Below are 15866 nucleotides of genomic sequence, written 5' to 3' on the forward strand. Positions count from 1 at the left end.
TCCACACCTTCACCAACTAGGACTTATTATTTCTAGAATCAACCTTCAATTTACCTCACCAACACTTTCTCAGCCACACTGATATTGCGGGTCTGGAAACTATTTAAATGAAAACAAAAGTTTTCGAGGTGACACTCAGGTATTAAAGAAACGACTTCAGAGAACTGTTTCTAATTTTTCCTGGCAGAGAATATTCAGCTTCGCGGCTGCCTCGCCTGAGGGGAGGAGGCGGGGGACTCGACTCACCGTCACAACGTTCCTCACAGAATCCCGGGAGGAAAAGCCATTTTGGGAACAAATCCCTGTCTTAAAGGGATAGTTTCCTGGCGTAGGGATAAGGGTAGCCTTTGACTAGCTCTTCACGTGCATTTCACGTCACTTCACTTTATTCTCTCACTCACAGTCTCACTGGCGGGCAGTTTCGCCCAAAGGGAATGTCGGCCCCTCTGCGCGCAGGCGCACACCCTCAGCCCGCCCTCCTCCCTCCGGTCCCGCCCCTCCAGGCCCCTCCCTCCGCCGACACGCCCCCTCCCCTCGAGCTCTGGGGCTGACGCGCGGGGGGAGGGCTGTGAAGGAGGGCCTGCGACCAATCCGCTTGCGTCTTCGGGAAGCGGCGCTACGCACTGGTAGATTAAGGCTGATGATGTACTCGTGTTCCAATCCACACTTTGGGGGCGGGGCTAAAATCCTGAGGCGCAAAGCTGGAGGGGACCGCCTGGTGGAAGCACGTGACCTGGGTCTGGAGCCGGAAGCTACCTATCTGATAGGGAGCGCCCCCAGCACCTAAGGCTGCGATGGTGAGTGAGGACGCATGCGCGGCAGTACGCGCTAGGGGTTCTGCATCCCTGTTCCCCAATGTCTTCGGTTACCCCCACTTGGGCCTGTACTCCGCCCTTACCTCCTATCCACCCCGGACGCAGAGAGAATGGAGATGGGAGGGGAGGCGACGTAGAGGGTTGAAGAGGGGTCCGTGCGAGGGTGTATGGGAGCTGGGGAATAGTCTGCGGGGGTGGGGCGGCCCACCGGGGGAATTGGAGATGGGGCGGGGTGAGGGAAGGGAACAGTGGTGCTGCGGTGGCCAAGGGAGTCCGGGTTCAGAGGGTGAGAAGGTGGGAAGCTCGGCATGATCAGTGTTGAAGGCTTTGTAGAGGAAAGAGGGTCTGGAAGAGACCTAGCTGGGGAAAGAGGTTGGGGGAGGAGGGCCTTGTCAAGGGAGACTTGGGGTTGCAAGTGAAGGGCATCTAGGGCCATCCTGGCATGCTTCTCACTAATTGCATCTTTACCCACTAGACTTCTGCACTGACCCAGGGGTTGGAGCGAATCCCAGACCAGCTTGGCTACCTGGTGCTGAGTGAAGGCGCAGTGCTGGCGGTGCGTTCTGGGCAAGGGCACATGACCCCGTGATCCCTTTTAATATCGCCCGGTTTAGCCTAAGCTGTCTGTATTCTAGGCCTTAGCTATCATGCTTGGCAGATAGTAAGCTTTCAGTAACTAATCAAATAAATCCTGGAATCATAGTCTGGTAACTTCTGAGTTAAAAGAAGTTTAATGACTTTAACAAAGACAATTACTTACAGGATTGCTGATAACTGATATTATCCAAGTTTTCTCGAATATGTCTTTATTTGGTATTTATTTAAGAGGCTTTGAATTTTGTTTCATAGTACAATATATGTTAAGCTCTCCAGAAGTTTTTAATGGAGCTGGTGAGCCAAGGCTTAAGGATAAAAGTTGAAAGCAATGCAAGTGGTAAAGACTAGTGAAGGAGACCAGAAAATGAAGGATTCAACCCTTGTGTTGTAACTTACATTATAATAAGGAGACTCTTGGAAGAGGTAAGAATTCAGCTGGGCTTAAAGGATGGATGGTTGTGAACAGGCAGAAAAGGAGAGTACTCAGGGTTGGAGTGGTGGGTTTGTGTTGAAAAGATTTAGAAAGGTTTGGAAGAAGATATGGTAAGGAAGGATCTCATTGTGGAGGACTTTCAAGGCTGGGTTGACACATTTGGGTTAATCTTGAGGGTAATGGGAGCTTTGAAGGGTTTCGAACAGAAATGTGAGCTAAGGAAATAGTTGAGCAAAATTATTCTATTAGGTGTGAAGACAGCTGGAAGGGGTGGGATTCAGAAGTAGGGGGAACTGCTGCGAAAATCTAGGTATGAGACAGGTCTGGTGGCAGTGAGGAGGAGCAAGGAGAGGAGAAATTTTGAAGGAAGAATCAATGTATCTTGGTAATGACTAGAGATAGGTAATAGAGGGGATACTTCTCCATCTAGTAAGACTGAACCCAAGCCTAGAATGATGGTGCCTTAACAAACAGGAAATTAAGAAAGGAAGTTGATTGGGGAGGGGGTGAGGTAAGGAGAATTTTGATGACTTGACTTTAGACATTTTGATATAGAATGATAGCAGTTAGTATATATTGCCAGGAGCTGTTCTGAGCATCTCATCAATATCTCAGTGTAATCCTCACAACGAGCCCATGGATAGGAACTTGTCCCAATTTACAGATGAGAAAACAGAGGTACAGAATGTCCAAGAGAGCAAAGGGCCTGAACATGACCTAGTTGGGAGGTCCATGTTGAGGAGGTTGGGAGAGGAAATTGAGACAGTCAGCAGAAAAGAGGAAGCCTAGGCCACAGTCACATCATTACCCAAGGGCTAGGTAGGAGGGAGGGGCCAAGGACAAAGAGGATGTTCGTTTATGTTTCAGATTCTGCAGACAGGGCAACAAGCAGAAAGACTGAGGAAAAGAGCTCTGGAGGGGTCCCTGAACCTGTCAGTGGTGGGTGGGCGGGCATAGATGTTTGAGTATGTAGTTATATCAGTAAGTGGGGAGAGAGGGAGAAATCAAGTTTCGGCGATTAGGAAAGAATGGTCAGTAAAGAATGAGAGTCACTGCTCACTGGGCGAAGCCCCATTTTGTAAGGATGAGAAACAAGATGGCATCAAGAGGGGCAACAATATCATAGGAAAGTTTCAGGTTTATTTTTCCAAAAATGGGGGTAACCTTAGGGGTACTGGAAAGTTGAGAGGGAGAGGTTACAAATGCTAGAGCCAAAGTGACTGTTCTGGAATTCTTTCCCAATTCTTTTCCCTAATCTCTGCCATCCTTCCTCTTCCCTCTGCATGCAGTCATCTGGGGATCTAGAGAATGACGAGCAGGCAGCCAGTGCCATCTCTGAGCTGGTCAGCACGGCCTGTGGTTTCCGGCTGCACCACAGCACGAGCATACCCTTCAAGCGCCTGTCGGGTGAGCCTCAGCCCCTGCCCCCCTGGTGGTGGTGGTGGGAGGGGGTGGGGGTTGCTCCCAGAGGCTTGTCTTCTCAGGGCTGGGGGGAGAAAACGGCTGTCTCCTGCCAACCTCCCACCATCTCCCCGTGGGGTCCCTGGTGCCTTTGGGATTCACCCCTGCATCAGAACTATGAGAAAGCAAGAGAGGGAAGGGGACGTAACGGAGCCCTCCTATCTTCAAATCTCTGAGCCTTGAACTATGGAATGCCTTTGGCTTTTGATCCCACCAGCTTGTGTGACCCTGTAGAGGCCGTTGTACCCCACTAACTCTGTGCTCCCTTCCCTCTCCCGGGCGGGGGAAGGTGTGTCTCCTTTCCAGTGGTCTTTGGAGAACACACGCTGCTGGTGACCGTGTCAGGACAGAGGGTATTTGTGGTGAAGAGGCAGAACCGAGGCCGGGAGCCTGTTGACGTCTGAGCCTGCCAGAGGGCAAGGGGCAGAGGTGGATTGGGTCCATGGGCCTCTGTGATGAGGAAGACGCAAACCTCCTCCACCTCTTTCTTGGCTTGCTGCTAGAACTAAGGCTTTCTGCTCACCCACTTCCCCACCCCTACCTGGAAGGGCAGAGGCTTGGGAACTTTCCACTGTGTCAAAGAGAGTGAGGGCAAGGGGATCTCCCTCTTCCCTCCCTCCCTCCTAATAAACATGAGTCTGATGTTCCCAGGCCCAGGGATGTGTGTATGAGAGAGTGTGACAGGGGAGGGATACACCCTAAGTCTGTCTTCTGTCTTCTAGGGAGACAGTCATGTATGTGGGCCCAGAGGGGTGGGGCAAAGCACCTGGGCATATAAAACTGGCAATCAGAGAATAGTATGGTAGGAAGGGAGCTGAGGGGAGCTACTTGGTGTGCATGAGCCCCTGGGGCCTCTGCTCCTGCCGCCAACACACAAACGAAAGTCATTCTTCTCCCTCCTGAACAGGCATTTAATAGTCTTATTTCAGTTGGAAGCAGTAGTTGGAGAATAAGTTACAGGAACAGACAGATCAAAAAAAAAAAAAAAAAACGAAAGAAAAAAGAAAAGAAAACCCCACACAACTTAAAGTGCTTCAGGCTGCAAACGTAAACATGAGGGGCAGGAGGAGGCCACCTGGCTATCTCCCCTTTCCCCGGAGACAGGAGGGTCATTGTCGGGGTCCCTTTACCATCACCACCCTCTAACCTCAGCCCTGCGGGTGGGTGGGAGGAGGCAGGGAGGGAATATCAGAGGCAGGAGGGACAACTTAATAGGAACAAGGAATACACTTTGTAAACTTAGAACCAGGGTACAGGGCGGGGGGCAAGGGAGCTCTTGGAGCCCCTGCCCTGGCCTCGGGGTGGGGCCAGCCCCCCCAGGGAGTCGGAGAAATACTGTTGGCTTAGGGCTGCAGCCATACCCGCCCACTTCACAGCTTCTTTCCTCGTCCCTCATCAGCAGACACAGACAGGCGGCCCTGTTGGGCCTCCTCATCCACGGTGGGAGGCATCCCAGGGGAGGCACAGTCTGGAGCGAGGACCCCCTCCAGGGGCTTTCGGTTTCTGGGAGTGTAAGAGGGAGGAGAGCCCACACGGTGCTACTTGACAGGCTCCACCACCAGGACCTTGCACTCACGCTTGGCAATCTTGTCCAGAGAAAGCACAGCCTTGTCCGGGGGCAGGTAGAGGGGGCGGCCCACAGGGGAGGCCACAGGGGGCGTGATGGCCCTGCGCTCCATCACGCTGCCCGACCTGGGGGAAGGCAGAGGCTGTGGGCTCCGGTCGGACCCCGGGGAACCTTTCCTGCTCGCGCTCCAACTCCAGCCTCTACTGAGTCCAGGGGCACCCCCCCCCATGTGTCCATACCTCATGAGGTGGCTGCGGGAGGGCTGTTGGTGAGAGAAGGACTGAGAGCGGCCCAGGCTGGCCTGGTGTCTCTCCACCAGGTCCCGGACAGCAGGGCTGCTGGGGCTGCTCTTTCGAGAGAGGGGCCGGGCCTCGGGCGGAGGGTGGGACACACTGGCCGTGAACTGCAGCTTCAGTTTCATGTGCTGGCTCAGCTGGAGCGGGGAGACACAAGTCGGCATTCCAGCTCGGCCTCCGGGCCCCAGCCTTCCTTTCCAATCAAGTTCCCCACTTGCCCTGCCAGTGTGGGATCGAAGTTCCACCTTCCCTCCACCCCCGCTGTTTAGTACCACCCGTGGTGTTTCGTCCACAGAGGCTGGTGGCTGACTCCTCCCACCCCGACACGCTGCATAGCCCATCACACAGTCCAGCCCCTCCCCAGCCCACCTCAAAGAGCCCCGTCCTCAGAGCCTGGAAGGCCACACTGAAGGTGAGCGCGCTGCCCTTCCGGGAAAAGCCTAGGTTGTTGAGGGGCGTGTGGCAGACAACAGAGTCCAGGGCGGCCTGCATGGCCCGGCGCTCCTCCTCACACAGCTGCTTTCCTGGAGGGGTGGGGGGGGGGACACAGAAACAGCCACCACTAAACACATCTGTACGGTGCCCCTCTGTTCACACAGGGCTTTCATGAACACAGTCTCATCTGCTCCTCAGAGCCCCTCTGTGCAGCAAACTGAGTATGTGTCATCTTTTGCTGAACTTTATAAGTAGCAACAGCTAATACTTACTGTGTGCTGAGGTCTATTTTTTTTTTTTTTTTAAGATTTTATTTATTTGACAGAGAGAGACACAGTGAGAGAGGGAACACAAGCAGGGGGCGTGGGAGAGGGAGAAGCAGGCTCCCCGCTGAGCAGGGAGCCCAATGCGGGGCTCGATCCCAGGACCCTGGGATCATGACCTGAGCCGAAGGCAGACGCTTAACAACTGAGCCACCCAGGCGCCCCGCTGAAGTCTATTCTAACCATTTCACTTATGTTAACCATTAAATCACCATAACAACCCCATGAGATATTATTTCCCCCATTTTAGAGAAGAGGGATGGGAGTGAGGCTCAGAGATTAAGTAGCCTACCTAAGGTCACACAGCTAGTGAATGGGAGAGGTAGAAATCAAATATACCGGGGAGCCCAGATCCAGGGTCAGTGCCCTTAAAATCACTGTCCCGCTGCTTCTGTAAGCTTTCCATAGGTGACACTGCAGAGACCACCATGGCACAAAGCCGAGGAAGCCTGCCACAAGCCACCCACTTCCATGACTTCCTTTCCCCTCCTCTTTTGGGACAAGGTCCCAGAGCCTGACAGCCCACCTACCAGCCTGTGCGTGCTCTGGGGTCCACACAAGCCTCACAGCAAGGAAGTCTTGGAGATTGTTGAGCAGTGTGTAGGTGACCGTGAATCGCTCGTAAGTCCGAACAGGGGACTCACAAGAGGCAGTCATCACAAAGCATGGGCGGTCCAGGCGGATGCTGGGCAGGCTAGAAGCAGTGAGAGAGGGAAGCGGGGCGTGTATTGCCAAATAGGTGAACAGGACGATGCCCAGCGGGGAGTCCCACAAACTCACCGGTAGTGGGTATAGATGCTCTGGGTGAAGGGCAGCTTTGGGGTAGACCACTGAACCACAGCAATCAGGGGAACTTCTAGGCCCTGTAGGAGAGACAAAAGGAAACACCATGTGTATCTGAGGTCCCCTTCCATCTTTTGTCACCCCCTGGCCTTTCCCTCCCACTGCTTTTTCTTAACCTTGCTCTTCGAGCATACCAGCCTCTTATACTCACCTCCTTGGCCCCTTGAGGAGGTTGCTCACCCCCTCTCAGCTGAAACAGGAAGTTGTGTTCCTCCAGGGCACTAAGCGGGCAGGGGAAGCAGCCAGAGGTACCAGGGAGCCGGCAGAAGGAGCCCATGGAGACTTCCCCAGATTGGTGACTAGTTCAGCAGAAAGAGGGACAGAGCTTGATCTTTTCATGCCAGAGCTCTTGGCCCTGCCCCCATCCCCACTTTGCAGCCCTGCCCCCTCCTCAGGACCTCACCAGACATTGTCCACCAGCAGCACTGAGCCGTCGGGCATGACAGGTAGATAACTAGCATTGAAGTTTGGGAGAATACGGATATCCCAGATGGAAATTTCCTCCTGGGAGGAGCTGTTCAGCACTGTTGGAGGTAACCAGCTCAGCTCAGCTAAGAGTACCTGGACCCCTCAAGTCCCGACTTTACCCCTCCAAAATTGGACCGATCCCCACCAGTGTGCCCAGAGTAACTGCCACCCAGTCAGTGCCCTTGCTGCTACCAAAGACCTGAGCCACAGATCTGCTCACCCTTGAGCACTGTCAAGTGTTTCCCAGCCACAGTGAACTGGCGGCATTTCAGAACCGGAGGGGGCAGCAGAGTCAGCAGGGTGCTCACTGCAGGAGAGGGCCCAGGCAAGAACTGATGAGCTGGGCACAGACCTCACCTCCAACCCACAGTTCTAATCTTACTCTGCTCCCCAGATCATGCACTTGCCAGTATTACCCCTCCACTCTGTCCCCCAAATTCCAGACTCCAGCGTTTCCTCTCTGCATTTTCCCCACCTTGGGCCTTGAAAGCGCTCTGCTCCCCCCGGAAGGTCTCCCCCGGAGATCGGGTCTGCAGCAAGCGCAAGTAGCCTTGATCTCTGACCTCTGGTGCCTCAACTTCGCGTTTCCACACAGTCACTACAATCTGAGCACAAGGGACACAGGACCTCGGTCAAGACGAGAGCGAGCCAGCCCAGCCTTAGAAAAGGAGTCTGAATTAGGACAACAGCCCCACCCCTTGCCAATCTTACCTTGGCCTTAGGTGTCCCTGGGGGCAGCCTATCCAGTGAAACGGTGAGTGGGAAGATGACCTCATCTGTGGACACAATTGGTTCCTCCACAGGCAGCTGGGGTTTGTGAAAGGAGTAAGAGGGCGGGAGAGTCAAAGAGGCAGCCTGCGGCGTTCCATTTAAGACGTGATGTTCTCCGTTCTTCTTGGCCTCCGCTCTCCTCCGTCATCTGCCTCCTTCAGGCCCCCAGCGTCCATCCCCTCCTGTCTCTGGAGCCCAGCAAACCGCCCCTCCGCCCTGTGACGTGTCACCCCAAGCTCCTCACCGTGGTCGCTCCCCCTGAGGTAGCAGGGCCCGGGCCGTGGGTGAGGAGGGGGCTGCAGCCTCGAAACAACGCCCCACCGCCAGGATCCCCGCCCCCTGGGGGTTCGGGATCCTGGTCTGCGGAGCCACCGCCCCCGGGCGCCCCGCCTCCGGCGCTGACCGAGGCCAGGGCGGCCAGGGCCGTTGCCAGTTCTGCCCAGGCCCCTCGGGAGCCCAAGCCCGGGCCGCCCCCGGCGCCGGACCCCGCGCCTCCCCGGCAACGCAGCACCAGCAGGAAGCGGACAGTCTCCCCCAGGTAGAGATGGTTGCGCCGGGGCAGCGCCCGGTACCGGCCCGGGTCCCCCGCCAGCTCCGCGCGCGGCGGCAGCGGCACCGCCGGGAAATACATGGAGTAGTCACACTGGGACTCCATGGGGCGGCGAGGACGGCGCGGGCGGGGGGCGAGGTGGGCCGGGGCCGGCGGAGGGCGAGGGGGCCGCTGGGGCGGGGCCCGGGAGTCCCGACACCCAACGGGTGCTGCGCGCGGCCGGGCCGGCCCGGGAGACCAGCCGGGGCCGGGAACCGGGGCAACGAACCCGGAACCGAGACCCGACAGGGCCGGAACCGGAGTGCTGGGCCGATTGACTGGCGAGAAACCGGAAGCGGAAAGGAAGGGGCGTGGCCTCTGAGGCCCCGGAATTTGGGGGTGACCGGACCGCTGTGGCGGGGGGAGAGGCGGGGTCCGGCTGGGGTTAGGCTGCAGTAAGAAGGGTTTAGGAGAGACTACAAGACAGATTTCTTAGAGAAGAAATATTAAAAGAACCCCCTCCAACTCCACTTCTCCCAGGAAGATGCAAAGCAAGTCAAAGGTTCAAATTCTTTATTGAACAAACATTTCATAGTGAAATGAGCATAGTCCAGAACCAAATAATTCATAGAGAAATGGACGCATTATTCCAACCCACACGTTCCAAATTTTTTCTGGCTTACTCCATGATTTGCTCCTCCGGGGGCTCTTTGAGAGTGCTATAGGGACCTGCCAGGGGGTTGGAAAGGGGAAGGGGCAAAATGGGCGGGGAGGGGGTACTGCAAGGAGCTGAATGCCTGGAATGCTTTGCACAGGCTGAAAGACTTGGTCCCCACATCTGTGCAAAGTTTCATTCAACCTCCAGGGCACAAACATGCTTTCAGAGGGAAGCAGAAATGGCATCTGGCCCCCCCATACTCAATCATGTGTGCCCTCTAGCTTCACTGCTCTTCAGCCTAAGACTTAGTGGTTTGATGCCTAGGGGGAGAGTATCCTTGAAGTCTTAAGGGGCAGAGAGACTGTTGGAGGAAACTGCTTGGAATCTAGCTTGTCCTTGTACTGTAGCTCAGGGGTAGCCAGACGCTCACACTCCTCCTGGTCTGCGAGGCTCAGTCCACTCCGAAGTACATAGCCCAAAACCTTACCTGACCCAAACTGGAAAGGGCGGAACCGTCGGTCAGTGATATATTTGGGGTCTAAAGCCTCACCCCCTTCTAGACAATGTTTAGCCAGGGCCTCTCGGCGAGCCCGGAGCTCTGCCACGGCACTCTCCAGTCGGCTCTGGCCATATTGATTTATTCGTGCCCACAGACTGTGGTTGAAGTGAACATAGAGAGCCCAGTCCAGGTGGTTCCAGGCTCTGGCCCGTGCAGTCAGCTGCCCGTCCTCAGCGGTCAGTCCACCATTGCTGACAGGGCCTCTGCCCTGCTCACCTCCAGCTTGGGCGTTGTGCATGAAGCCCACCACATCATCTAGACCCCAGCACAGGGCATCTGCCAGTAGAACCAATGACTCATCAAAGTACTCGGCCACCAAGACCAGATCAAAGACAGAGTCCAGCCAGGCCAGACTCCACTGGATGAAGGACGAAGATCCCAAATCTAAAGAGGAAGGGCTGGATGTCTGGCTGTGACCACCAGCAACTATGGGAGCAGGATGGAAGACAGCATTAGGATCCAGGGGATGGTGGGCTCGGGGGCCAGTGCCAGAAGGCAAAACATTCAGCTGTGGGAGGCTGGGGTCTCTAGGTGGGTGAGTATTACCTCTCTTGGTCTTCATCTCTGGGGGGAAGGGGAGGCCAAAGTCAAACCAGAGCAAGTTGCGTGCATAGTGGTCCCCACGGGCCCCAGGTCGGTAGAAGGCTCGAGGATTGGCCAGGAAGGCAGCCAAGGATGGCGCCTTGCGGAAGGCTGATGAGGTGGATTTATAGTAGGAGAAAGCAGAGCGGGCCAGAGCTGCTGGGTCTCGGACAATGGAAAAGAAGAAGCTGTCAGAAGGCATGACCTGAAGTACCTGCAGAGGAGAGAAAACAGGCATAGGGAGAAAGAACTGGGCCAGGAAGGAACTAAGCAAGCCCATTGCCAGTGGATCCCCTAGACTCCTCAAACCTCCGTCTGGAAATTTCTGGGCTTTGCTGGAAACCCCCAGCTTCCTACACTAACACCTTGGGCAAGTTACTTAACATCTCTGAGACTCAATTTGCTCATCTGAAAAGGGGATAACCGTAGCTTCCCACTGATTATGAAGGTACACGAGATAAAGGGTATGAAGGAACCTGGAACATGGGAAGCTACTCAAGAACATTAATTTCTTTGGGCCTCTCTGTATGGCTTTGGTCAGTAAAATCTTTAAGAATCAAACTTTGTCTTCACTTCTCCAACAAAAACCTCTTAGGTGCCTACCCTGGGACTCTTGGTCACAGCTTCAAGAAAGGAACTAGTCTCAGGCCTCCTCCAGGTGGGGGTGTGGGGGGGGAGTGGTCACTGGCAGCAAAGAGGGAGGAGAGGGACCAACCATAATGCTGTCTCAAGTATAGGTATCAGGTAGGCAGGCTAAGCCCAGGATGGCCAAAGGACAGGGTACTTCTGGGGTTCTCAGGCATCTTGGAAAGTAAAGGACACCCCTGGACTGGGCACTGGGGAGCTATGAAAACTTGGTAGGGTGCTACCCTGAGGCCTGGGACATATGATTCTACTTCTCAGCAAGAAAGATGGTGGGAATTGGACTGAGCCATACCCTAGGATGGTCCTGCAGCAGATCCACATCAGGACCCAGTCCCTGGGCTCCCCAAAGGGTTTCTGCCTCTGAATATGGCTTATCACTAAACCTGACGCCCTCACACGTTGTCCTCCAATCTGCTCTGCTAATGTGGGCATGCCTGCAGAGCACAGCTTGTAAACTGAGTGTCTCTTTGAAGGCAGGGAAGAACAGTACAGAGAACAGTCTGTGGCGTCAGGTGAACCTGCAATAAAATCCCAGTTCAGCCATTTACCAGTTGTGTAACTTTAGACAAGTTATTGAACTTCTCAGAGACATTGTCCCTCCATCTATAAATCTGGGTTAACACTTACCTTGAATGTGGAAGTGCATGGAACATGGTAGGTACTCACTGAATGGTGATGACAATGAAGGTCAAAGGTCAAAAACCAGAGACACCTGCCTGAAAGATCATTGTCATCACCTCACTCCCAGCAGTGACCCCTCACTGCCCTTTAGATGATACTCATGACCCTCAGCTGCTTTCTCCAGCTCCAGCTTAATAGGACACACACACATACACACACAGACACACACTAGGACCACCACCACCACCAGGACCACCACACCTTTGCTGATATTCTGCTCCCTCTAAAATACCTGATATTCTTCTTACTACAAAGTTGTGTCCACCCTTTCCTTAAAAGCCACTTCACCAGAAAGCCCTGCTTCTTTTGGTGAATATTCTCCTCACAGTTCCAAATATAAACACACATACACATGCACACATGCCAGGGAAGGCCCTTTGACTTGGGAGCAGATGGACCTGAGTTCAAATCCTAGCTCTGCTGCTTTCTGTTAAGGAGGCCAGTCACTTAGCCTCTCTGAAACCTGACCTCATCTGTGTAATGGAGACATTTATAATGCCTTTCTGGCAAGGTGATGGTAAGCTTAGTACCCAGCAGACAGTAAGTATTCAGTAAAAGTTCCTTCCCTGTATATTTTCATTTGCACATTGATTTTGTTTGCCCAAGAGCTCTCAGGTTCCTGGGTGTGTATGGATGAGTACGTGAGTGCATGCACACATCTTCCCCTTTAGAACCGGGGAGGAGGGGGTCAGGACCAGGCTAGGGCTTGGCATGTAGCTGATTCTCCGTATCTGGCAGAGGAGGATGGTCAGAAGGCAGTGGCTGAGCAAGGGCCCTGGTAATGTCAGTAGAAGGGGCCAAGAAGAGTGAGAGTCTGGGGGATCAGAGTTGTCAGGGCACTGATATCAGTGGGGTAAATTGGTCAAGGAAAGAGACTGGAAAGCTCTAGATGGGAGAAGGCAGGACTTTGGCTCCCAGAAACTACTAGGCAAGGGACAGCTGAGGAGAGGAGAACAGGAATCTCTGTGGCTCCCATGCCCAATTTTTGGGTGAAGGGGTACCTGGGAACCCCCAGGCCTGGGGCCTCCTCCCCTGGTGGTCTTGGCCACAAGCCCAAGCCCACGTCTCTCCAATCCCACCCATCCCCTCTTACACCCCTCACCTCTTTCAGGTTGAACCTCATGTGATGACAGAGGATGTGGAAGGGGGGCTTGGTACCTCTACCCTGAGTGCGGTAGCCTTTGACCTGAGAGGCCTGGAAAAGCCTTGGGTAGCCGAACTGGTAGCGGGCAGGGAGGGCAAAGCGCAGCCCGTGTCGGTCCCCGTAGCGATGAAGCAGGTTCAGCACAGAGCTGCTCCCAGATTTATGCGTCTTCAGGAACACAAGTCGCTGCCGGGGCAGGCAGGATGAAACAGCCGATCCCGAGGATGGGGCCAAGGGCTGTCGGAGCTGCAGGCCCGGTAGCCTGGGGAGAGATGGGAAGGCAATTTTCCTGTCCCTCACCAGCAGGTGGGCGGGCATCTTGTGGAGCAAGGACAGAGGACATGGAACCTCCTCAGAGTCCCCAAGAGTCACAGACCTAGGTGGTATGGGGTGGAGCAAATGGGGGGCATCTATAAGGCATTGGGACAAGATGGGAACTCACCTTCTGTGGAAGGGCCCCCCCCAGAGCTGGAGGGCAAATCCGATGGTCATGAAGACTCCCAGAGCCACCCCCAGGCTCCGAGGCCCCCAGAGGCGCATGGTCCTGGTAGGAGACAGAGGGCCCATGTGGCACAGGTAAGGGTGATGCTAGCGAGGGACAGGGCAAGGGCCAGGCACAGAGGCAGAGACAGCTTGAGACAGCCGTGCAGCCGTGGAAGGCGCTGGTTTGAGATCGGGGGGTCATCCCCCAGGCCTGCTCGCAGCCCTGGTTGAGTCTGCCCCCTGAGTTAGCAGATTTTTGCCTCTGTCAGCGTCTAGAAGGGAAATGAGGGGGGAAGGAGGGGAGTCTAAGGAGAGGGTAGAGCCTTCTCTCCTGCTGCTGCAGCTCATTCCAGGAGTGGAAGCCTGTGGGGGGTGGGGGTGGGAGCATGTGCTCTCTATACCCAGATCTTCCTGGTGGTCCACAAGTACTCCTGTCAGCTTCCCCGGCCCCCACCTGCAGTTTCTACCTGAGCCTCAGGGGTTTAGAAGGGGAGGGGAGAAAGGCAAGACCCTGTAGAAGGACCCATCCGCTCATATGCCACTGAGGTGGACATCGGCCGGCCCCTGGCTTCCTTAGCTTCCTCATGAGCTCCTCTGCCTGTGACAGATAGGGATGAAGAGCCCCATTCTGAGGCCACAAGGGGCATCCATAAGGAGGGAACGGGAGTCAGACAGGGCACAGGCTACTGAACCCAGGGAGGTCAACTACAGGAACGACTTTGTCATGAGTACGAGTCAAAACTCAGGCATCTCTCGCCCCTTCCGAAGTGCTCTCAGCACAGGGCAGACCCCAGTGTGTGAAGAGCTGGGGGAGACGTGGGGTTGCTGATGAGGCTCAGCTCCCTGGACACCCCCTACTCCCCCGTGCTGGCTTTCCAACTCCCTCTGCACCCAGAGGAGATTGAGAGGGTGGAGCTGGAGAGAGAGAAAAAAAACCTCTGCGACGTAAAGATACCGAAAGATACAAACATGGAGCTTCTGAGTTCCTTCCCAGGCCCCAGGTTCCTAATCAACTGGGAGTCTGGACTCACCCCTTCAGATCACAGCCGCAACCATGGGCCACAGCCCCTCCAAAAAGCCCCGACAGCCCCTTTCTGGGACAAGCCAGGAATGACCCCAGGCAAGGAGAACTCACACTTGCTACCTAGAGACCCGCCCCCTCTGGCATCACCCCTCAAATCCCTCCCCCAACACAGCCCCCAGGATCCAGCCCTGCACCGGACTCCCTCCTGTGTCCAGACTTCTAGTCCTTTTTCATCCATCTCTGTCTCCTCCCATTAGCCCCATTCCAGCCCTCTGGCCCCTCCAGCTTTGGTGATTGCTCAGTCTGTGGCCAGCCCTTTGTTGGCCCCCTCCGGGGTTCTATGAACCCCCCAAGTCTCCTCCCATAAATTCGAGAGTCCCTCCACCGGCCGCGGCCTTGGCTTCACTTGCCCACTCACCAGGCCACCTGAGGAGCAGCAGGGAAATCGGGGTCTGGCCCTCCCGCCCGCCCCAGCCACCGCCCGGCTCCGCGCAGTGCTCAACTTTCCCCATAAACTTGCTCCGCGCCCAGGCTCCTCCCCCTCCCTCCCTTTGTCCCGCCAGTCCCTGCAGCTGCTTGGGCTTTAATCGCGTCTCTGGGTCTCTCACTCCCGGCATCTTTCCTTCGTCAGGGCACCCAGCCCGCCCTTGGAACACAGCACTTCTACCCTCCTTTCGCACTTAGGAATCAATTACACCTTTTCCTCTTAGCTTTCTGCCAAACAAAAGATTCATTCAGGCAACAGAAAGAAGGAAAGAGAAAATAACAGACAAGTTGAAAGCAGACATTGTCAAGGACCTGACAAGGTAGCCCCCAGCTGACACACAGAGAACAGGGGTCCCCACCCTGAAGGCAGGGGCCAGCGGTGTGGTAATATTAAAGGTGCCTCAGGTTCAGGAAGAATTTTGCCGGTCCCCACAATTCTCCCCATTATACAGATGAAGGGGCTCAGACCCAGAGGGTAGACAACTTGACCAAACAGAATGACAGGGGGCAGGTTCCAAGAGAGGTTAGAAGCCTCTGCCAGGAGCCTGGGCTCAGGGAAGGATGCTACAAGTCCAGAGTCACACACAGGGTTCAATACGTTAGCTGTTTATTTGTAGAATAAACACTGAATCCAACACTGAAGCATGAAGTGTGGAAGCTTGTGAAGGATGTGGATGACAGAGATCATGAGATGAGCTCTTTTTTTTCTTTTTGGTATTTTAGTTTAAGAAGTTGATACTGAGAAAACTCCAGAGAAACCAGGCCCACAGATCTTGACCTTATTCATATACCCTAGTCCCCTGCCCTGCACCCTATCGGCACCCAGCTTTGTCCCTTTGAGCCCAGGTGCCCCACCCCTCCCCACTTCCAGCTTCTTTCAAACCCCACCCCCAATGGCAACTCTAAAACTCCTCCCTTTTTCCTTGTTGGGGCTGACAACTGGCCCAACGTAGAGGCTTGGTTGGTGAGTACACCTCCTTCCTAAATAAATACCCCCAGCTCCCTCCTCCCCAGATTGTAAATGAAAAAATAAATATTGTGAACACCCACCCACCCACCCCCAACC

At 54.9% G+C, this 15866-nt stretch overlaps 3 protein-coding genes across 9 annotated transcripts; 1 reads left to right on the plus strand and 2 right to left on the minus strand.

Annotated features, from left to right (window-relative positions):
- The first annotated feature begins 510 nt into the window (after window positions 1–510).
- On the plus strand, window positions 511–3958 carry LAMTOR4 (late endosomal/lysosomal adaptor, MAPK and MTOR activator 4). Of its 3 annotated transcripts, XM_034988486.1 has the most exons (4): window positions 511–797; window positions 1291–1371; window positions 3135–3252; window positions 3613–3958. In XM_034988486.1, exons 1-4 carry the CDS (start codon window positions 795–797, stop codon window positions 3708–3710), a joined length of 300 nt encoding a protein of 99 aa, XP_034844377.1. In that variant the 5' UTR covers window positions 511–794; the 3' UTR covers window positions 3711–3958. The 3 variants fall into 3 exon arrangements, with proteins under 3 accessions (XP_034844377.1, XP_034844379.1, XP_034844378.1); XM_034988488.1 differs by lacking the exon at window positions 1291–1371 and having other exon boundaries at window positions 696–797; XM_034988487.1 differs by lacking the exons at window positions 511–797; window positions 1291–1371 and adding an exon at window positions 2863–2923.
- A 238-nt stretch (window positions 3959–4196) lies between these two features.
- On the minus strand, window positions 4197–9050 carry MAP11 (microtubule associated protein 11). 3 transcript variants are annotated; one of them, XM_034988482.1, is made up of 11 exons: window positions 8254–9043; window positions 7950–8045; window positions 7714–7843; window positions 7459–7545; window positions 7174–7294; window positions 6922–7069; window positions 6708–6790; window positions 6458–6621; window positions 5539–5693; window positions 5113–5306; window positions 4197–4998 (listed from the first exon to the last, which is right to left on the minus strand). In XM_034988482.1, the coding sequence occupies exons 1-11, from the start codon at window positions 8662–8664 to the stop codon at window positions 4845–4847; spliced, it is 1743 nt and encodes a 580-aa protein (XP_034844373.1). In that variant the 5' UTR covers window positions 8665–9043; the 3' UTR covers window positions 4197–4844. The 3 variants fall into 3 exon arrangements, with proteins under 3 accessions (XP_034844373.1, XP_034844371.1, XP_034844372.1); XM_034988480.1 differs by having other exon boundaries at window positions 4197–5306; window positions 8254–9048; XM_034988481.1 differs by lacking the exon at window positions 7459–7545 and having other exon boundaries at window positions 4197–5306; window positions 8254–9050.
- A 47-nt stretch (window positions 9051–9097) lies between these two features.
- On the minus strand, window positions 9098–14821 carry GAL3ST4 (galactose-3-O-sulfotransferase 4). 3 transcript variants are annotated; one of them, XM_034988485.1, is made up of 5 exons: window positions 14733–14771; window positions 13250–13562; window positions 12766–13069; window positions 10302–10551; window positions 9098–10181 (listed from the first exon to the last, which is right to left on the minus strand). In XM_034988485.1, the coding sequence occupies exons 2-5, from the start codon at window positions 13372–13374 to the stop codon at window positions 9517–9519; spliced, it is 1344 nt and encodes a 447-aa protein (XP_034844376.1). In that variant the 5' UTR covers window positions 13375–13562; window positions 14733–14771; the 3' UTR covers window positions 9098–9516. The 3 variants fall into 3 exon arrangements, with proteins under 3 accessions (XP_034844376.1, XP_034844375.1, XP_034844374.1); XM_034988484.1 differs by having other exon boundaries at window positions 9098–10551; window positions 14733–14821; XM_034988483.1 differs by lacking the exon at window positions 14733–14771 and having other exon boundaries at window positions 9098–10551; window positions 13250–14419.
- Window positions 14822–15866: the final 1045 nt, after the last annotated feature.

This window comes from Mirounga leonina, unplaced genomic scaffold (assembly GCF_011800145.1).
Source record: "Mirounga leonina isolate KUSES-001 unplaced genomic scaffold, KU_Mleo_1.0 Mir_454, whole genome shotgun sequence".
Classification (NCBI taxonomy): Eukaryota; Metazoa; Chordata; class Mammalia; order Carnivora; family Phocidae; genus Mirounga; species Mirounga leonina.

What these genes read in the sequence shown, in the direction of transcription:
- LAMTOR4 (XM_034988486.1), top strand. An exon ending in GTGAAGGCGCAGTGCTGGCG is followed by an intron (nt 1,372 to 3,134) that starts GTGCGTTCTGGG and finishes CTCTGCATGCAG; the next exon opens with TCATCTGGGGATCTAGAGAA. An exon ending in ACCCTTCAAGCGCCTGTCGG is followed by an intron (nt 3,253 to 3,612) that starts GTGAGCCTCAGC and finishes TCTCCTTTCCAG; the next exon opens with TGGTCTTTGGAGAACACACG.
- GAL3ST4 (XM_034988484.1), bottom strand. Translation starts at nt 13,374, where the DNA reads ATGGGCCCTCTGTCTCCTACCAGGACCATGCGCCTCTGGGGGCCTCGG. An exon ending in GGGGGGCCCTTCCACAGAAG is followed by an intron (nt 13,070 to 13,249) that starts GTGAGTTCCCAT and finishes ATCTCTCCCCAG; the next exon opens with GCTACCGGGCCTGCAGCTCC. An exon ending in TGAGGTTCAACCTGAAAGAG is followed by an intron (nt 10,552 to 12,765) that starts GTGAGGGGTGTA and finishes TCTCCTCTGCAG; the next exon opens with GTACTTCAGGTCATGCCTTC.
- MAP11 (XM_034988480.1), bottom strand. Translation starts at nt 8,664, where the DNA reads ATGGAGTCCCAGTGTGACTACTCCATGTATTTCCCGGCGGTGCCGCTG. An exon ending in CCCAGAGCACGCACAGGCTG is followed by an intron (nt 5,694 to 6,457) that starts GTAGGTGGGCTG and finishes CCACCCCTCCAG; the next exon opens with GAAAGCAGCTGTGTGAGGAG. An exon ending in TGAGGACGGGGCTCTTTGAG is followed by an intron (nt 5,307 to 5,538) that starts GTGGGCTGGGGA and finishes TCCCCGCTCCAG; the next exon opens with CTGAGCCAGCACATGAAACT.